This window comes from Triturus cristatus, chromosome 10, assembly GCF_964204655.1.
Source record: "Triturus cristatus chromosome 10, aTriCri1.1, whole genome shotgun sequence".
NCBI classification, from domain to species: domain Eukaryota; kingdom Metazoa; phylum Chordata; class Amphibia; order Caudata; family Salamandridae; genus Triturus; species Triturus cristatus.
In genome coordinates this window covers 864,157,115-864,163,226 of record NC_140593.1, presented here as the reverse complement: position 1 = coordinate 864,163,226, position 6,112 = coordinate 864,157,115, and the positions used below count along the sequence as shown (strand labels likewise).

Here is a 6,112-nt window from a genome sequence, read left to right as displayed (position 1 = left end):
TTTAGCACTATAGCAAATTAGGAATTATCAACTATAAACACCAAGAAACCCATCTGGATATACATGGGTATTTGGAAAAAAATAACATTAGTAAGTGATGCATTTAGACAAACAATTTACTATGAATTTTATGAATTCTTAGGGTCTTAAGAGCTACTAGGTATTTTTGACATTGTTTCATGCGTTTTCTTTGAAAGGTTCAAATAACTCTAGCACCTGAGTTGAATAGTATTTATCTTCACTTCTCCAAGTGTAAATCTGCTTTAGGTGTACTGGAATTACAATACATTGAAAGGGACAGCATAGCCCATGAAACACCATCCTTCCATCTCTTTGCATGGCCAGTGTGTGCTATGAGACGTGACCAACCTCTGCTGATTGACAAAGTTGCAAATCCCAATAATTCTCCTGAGCCCTGTAAACTATCAGTGACAAGCATCATGCTCTCTTTGGTGACACCAACACTCCCAACATGATCCTGAGCTAAGGTGGTCATAACGTTCACCTGGTTTTATCAAATTGACCCCAGAAATGTGTGCCTGCTGATCAACACCAACTCAAAATGTGAGCTGTCTAAATGAGTCTCCATTAGCAGAACTAGGATATACAGAGCTGAGTCCAGAGCTCGCTGTGTTCCAAAATTCAAGCTGCTCTCACCAACACGGCCCAGCAAGGCAAAACAGATCTGGTGTTGCTCGTGTTTCCATTCAGAGGCGTAATCTAGGCTGAACTGTCCTACTGGATGGGGGACAAACTTTGCTTGCATATGGTTGGTCCATCTCTGCAATGGCACAAAAAAGTTACAAAACAGTAGAAAGGCATGGGGCTCAGAGCGATTACCAGTGACTAAGTTTAATTCAAGCATTTCACCCACCATTTTCTTCTGATTCTCAATTGCTCAGGTCAAACCTGTACTTGTGTCACAGAGAAGGAGGATACCATTACACTGATTACATAAGCCTCACAACTTTTCACGGTTTGCCCCAACCCCACCAACCACCCAAGTATGATTCACAGACTTGGACCTACAATGGTTTCCCTATCCTGTGACCATGAACCTTGACCAGTGTGCTTCCTCCTCAGGTGTATTGAGACATAACCTTTCCGCCTGAATGTTTTGTGGCATAAGTTACATGTGTATGGCTTTTCCCCAGTGTGCAATCTCTGGTGCTCATAAAGCTTAGTCAGATTGTTGAAGCTTTTTTTACAAACAACACATGTGTACAAATGCTCACTGGTGTGTCCAAACATGTGCTCTAGGAAAGCAGACTTCAGACAGAAGTTTGTGTCACACTGTGTGCATTTAAATGGCCCATCCCCAAGATGGATGCCTTGATGCATAATAAAGGCATATTTATGTTTGAATTCTTTCCCACACTCTGTGCAGGTGTGTGCTTTATCCCCACTGTGCTGTTCGCTTTCATGCCTTCTAAGACTGAAAGTCTTGGAGAAGGTTTTTCCACACAATGTACATTGGGGTCTTTTTCCTGCGAGGAGATTTTGGTGCCTCCCACAGTAACCATGCTGGGTGATAACCTCCTCACAGTACAGACACTGATGCTGTAGGTGCTTTCTCTGGTGAATGACTAGGTGTGAATTCTGAAAGAAGCTTTCTCCACACTCAGTACATGTAAATGGCCTTTCCTCAGAGTGAAAACTCTCATGCGTTAAAAGTGCTGAAGCACAGCTAAAGCGTTGGTGGCATACAGAACACACATAAGAATCCTTGCAAACACGCTGTAGCTTTAAGAGTGGGGTTCTTCGTTTCCGTTTTTTCTTTGTGTGAATTTTGCGATGCACCAGTAGACTGTAATGTTCCTTGAAGCATTTTCCACAGTGATTGCACATGAATGTTTTTTTGCCTGTATGAACAAGATTGCGGTGTATTTTGAGTCCTTGTTCACTTCTAAAGGTTTTCTCACACACTGCACACCAGCATGGATTATCTAAGTGAAGAGTGTGATGCTTTAGCAGATCAGCCTCATTCTGGAAGCTCATTTCACATTCTGAACATGTATGTGGGCTCCACACTACGTCAGCTGTCTGGTCCGCGAAAGCCAGTTGCTTCTGAAAACATTCGCTCCCACAATTTGGACAGGAAGGAAGTTCTTCTGGCTGATGGACATTGGGGAGTGTCGTAGTATGTTGAAAAGAAGTGAAAGTTATCCCACAATTATCACATAGATATGTCCATTCTCTATGGGAAAATCTTTCCAATGTGAGTTTTCTGTCTGCGCTCATGTTTCTTAGGGTTTGTGTGGAATTTTTTACCTCCTCAACACTGCTGTTACACGGAGTGCAATTTAAAGGCTCGTGCATTGATGCATGCTCAATGATTGTGCCACTGGTTTTACACTGCACTGATTTCCGTGGAAGGATTTTACTTGCCCCGTCTGAGCTGCAAGGTATTGGAGAGCTACTGCTTCTATAAATTCCATCAGCATCTACCAATAACACCTTGTGCAGCTCTTGTAAATCAGACCCTTCTTCCTCCTTCATGCCATTCAGAGCTCCGTGACCTAATAAATGTAAAACAGAAAATGTATGTAAATACTTTTAAGCATTTTTATAAGAAAAAGATTCAATGATAACAAATACTCAATATGTATAATATTTTTAAAAAAAACATACTCAGGGAAGTAGTGTACACAGCAAATATTTTATTGCTTACAGAGCATGTCCTCCTGATCCACAACATAAGGCTACCTTGTTCCAGGAGGGAGCGGTAAAATGTGCATTATATAATTTGGCAAAATATACACGTGCATGGTGGTGGAGATGTCATGTTCATAGATCTATCATGATTCAATGTGTGTAATCAGTTAAAGCCGAAGGTAATGTGGCACAATAAAGCTTTGTTACATCCAAGATATACTGATGCTTTCAGATTGTTTGAAAAGTTGACAAAAAAGCATGTTAATGCCTTTAGGAGTATTGGTCCTTCTCGTATTCTTTCCACAAGAAGCGCCTGGCAACTGCTCATCAGTAGGTTTCTCTTTTATCACGTGTTCCTGCTTCCATTAATTTGCACTGAGGGAAAGTGTATAAATGTAGCACCAAAATGTGTGGATTTTAGTATTACATGATCCAACTAATTGGAAACAAAGCTGTGATCCCTTGATTATGCAATTGCTGATTTTCTTTTGAATGCTTGTTGGCCACCTTTGCGTTAAACAAATGTTAGATTTCTATGCACTGCCCTGAGTGTCTGTTTTTTCTTTTAAGTCTTAAAGACCTAATAAAAACTTTTTAAAATGCTAATACCTCAAATATTCTCAAAAGATTCACAGCAAACCAACAGAAATAATCTTTATGAGTAAAGTTCTACTGTGATGTCAAGTTTAATGTACACTGTCTTGAACAGTTTTCTCTGTAGGAGTAAGCAAAATATCCTTTGAAGCTAAATTGGCAAATCCCTTCTTTTTTGAATGACCCATTTTATCTTTTTGTTCTCTGGTACATATCTGGATGAAAACTGGCAGGCCAGACCTTAGTTTACTAAGCAAGTGATCTTCCAAATCTCACGCAAATGCGCCCAACAGGACCAAATGATATATATTAATCAAAAAGTGTATTTTCGATAGAAAGTGTAGCTTAACCATAACTACACAGTGGTGACTGCCACAGTATTTTATGTATACACAAACCCATACATATATATATATATATATATATATATATATATATATATATATATAATCTACTGGCGGTCGCCAGTAGATAGTTATAGTTAGGACCGTGTTTCCATAGGAAATCCGCAACAATCTATTTGGAATAACTTTGGCGCCGGTTGACGAATCCTCGCGAAATTTTCAAAATAGGTGGGGCGCTCCGCTCCTACCCTGAAAGTCTCGGGGGGATTCGTCAAGCGGGGGCTGAGAAAACAGGGGGGTCCCAAAACGCGTTTTCCCCATGCAATTTTCCATAGGGACCTTTAGTCCAAGGTACAGCCCGAACGGCTGAACAGAATTACTTGAAATTTGGCAGAGAGGTAGTCCTCAGGTCAGGGATGTGCCTTTTGCAGGTCTGGTGTCAATCTGTTCAGTAGTTCCTGAGAAAATCAAAAGTAAAATCATATATATATGTGGGCGGAGCCTAACCACACATCTCATCCTGAGATCTGATTGGCTGTCAGCACTTCATCCAAGAAGTGTTGGCAGCCATCTTGGGACCAATATACATGATAGCACCTCATTAAAAAGCATTGCAGTTAATAGAAGGTTTTAAGACTTTAGTTACGTTATAAATCATTTGTTGATGGTACCATACACATTTTAGGTATTGTGGTATGTTCTAAGGTGATTTCACCATGTGAAAAAGCCTTCTGCTGGGATATCATGATTGAGAGAAAAATATTTTCTCATGCTTTTCCCACAGAGGTTTGGAAGGTGATCTATAAGCTAAACTGAGAGCTTATTTTCTGTAAATTCACATTATCTTTCTCAGTCAAGTGAGAATGAAGTCTGACATTCTCAGTAAAACATGTACATCCAACAAGGGCAGAGACTGTCAGTTGATTCCTTTGTGTTCTACTGCAGCTTCCCAGAGTGTTCCAAAGAACAACTAGAGCGCTAACAGTCCTACTTATGATAAACGTATGGCACACCTGAAGCCATCTTGCTTGGATTAAAGTGGTAACTCTTAAAACATTTCATTTAAAAAGGAACAAAATGAGGGGGTTCATTTTTCCATAAAAAGTATGATTAGTGCTGCAGAAAGAAAAATTAGGGCACATTTTGAGTGACTTCTCAAATCCTCTTCTATTTCATAAAAAAATTCTGACATGCAGACTGAAACATGCACTTTCAATACCAGCAGCAGTTTTCCCTGGTGAGCAGTAGCTTTACTACAGTGATCTAATGAGCAAAAAGAGTGCTAACATTCTGAATTTATGGCAAATGTGTGACACATCTGAATGCCTTTGGAATCAAAGTAAAAAACTGAAAGTATTTCCTACTGAGGAGACTGCAGTAAATGAGGAAATTAGGAAACTTCATAACAAATAAGTCTGCCAAGATGGCCACCAGAGACAAAAGAGCCCAAATGTAGCCCAAATATCACCCAGATGTAGCCCAAGTATAGCCCAATGACAGAATGTCCCAGAGTGTTCTTAAAAACAACTAGAGCGCTTACTGTCTTCATTATGACAAAAGTATGGCACACCTGAAGCCATCTTGATTGGAATAAACTGGTAACACTTAAAACATTTAATTTAAAAAGGAACACAATGAGGGGGGTTCATTTTGGGATAGAATTATGATTAATGCTGAAGAAAGAAAATGAGGGCACATTTTGAGTGACTTCTCAAATCCTCTTCTATTTCATTAAAAAATTCTGACATGCAGACTGAAACATGCACTTTTAATACCAGGAGCAGACTTCCATGGTGAACAGTAGTTTTACTACAGTGATCTAATGAGCAACTAGAGTGCTAACATTCAGAATTTATGACAAATGTGTGACATATCTGAATACCTTCATGATGGAATCAAAGTAAAAAACTGAAAGCATTTCCTACTGAGGAGACAGTACATGAGGAAATTAGGAAACTTCATAACAAATAAATCTCCCAAGATGGCCACCGGAGACAAAAGAGCCCAAATGTAGCCCAAAATCACCCAGATGTAGCCCAAATATAGCCCAATGACAGAAGTGTGCAAAACACTTATTATTTTGTGTTTTTGCAGTGTTATATAGTGCAGACTTGTCAGGTATTGGAGTGCTTTACATGAGCATTGGTTACATCACACAAGAACAAATTCATTTTGGTTGTAGACATGGGGAGACTAAGTGATTTGACCAGAATCACAGAATGTCGAGCTGAAGCAGAAACTTGGTTCCCCAGTTGCAAAGTCTGCAGTTCTGGAAGTAACACCACATCCTCTCCCCTAAGTGCAACATTTAATCAAGTGGTCAACTGGATAAAAAAACATAAAGGTAACAAATAATTTAAAAGTGCTTTCTCGCTATTTGAAAACTCATAATTTTGATGCCAATAAGACCCTCTCATATATGTAATTTCTAAAGGAAATGCTCTAGGTATTACAGTTTTGATTACATCAAGATGACGTCAGGCGTTCCACACTTTTGTAATAAATATAGAATGTTAGCA

General features: G+C 39.4%; 1 protein-coding gene across 6 annotated transcripts in view; it reads right to left on the bottom strand.

The window, feature by feature from the left end:
• Nucleotides 1–254: 254 nt before the first annotated feature.
• Nucleotides 255–6,112, bottom strand: part of LOC146796124 (uncharacterized) — a 213,769-nt gene continuing 207,911 nt past the window's right edge. For 5 of the 6 annotated variants that reach the window (XM_085628494.1, XM_085628495.1, XM_085628497.1 and 2 more), the window contains one exon: nucleotides 255–2,519. In XM_085628494.1, coding sequence (XP_085484620.1) covers nucleotides 1,012–2,519 — 1,508 coding nt within the window. In that variant the 3' untranslated portion in view covers nucleotides 255–1,011. The remainder of the gene's footprint in view (nucleotides 2,520–6,112) is intronic. The other variant, XM_085628500.1, reaches the window with a different exon arrangement.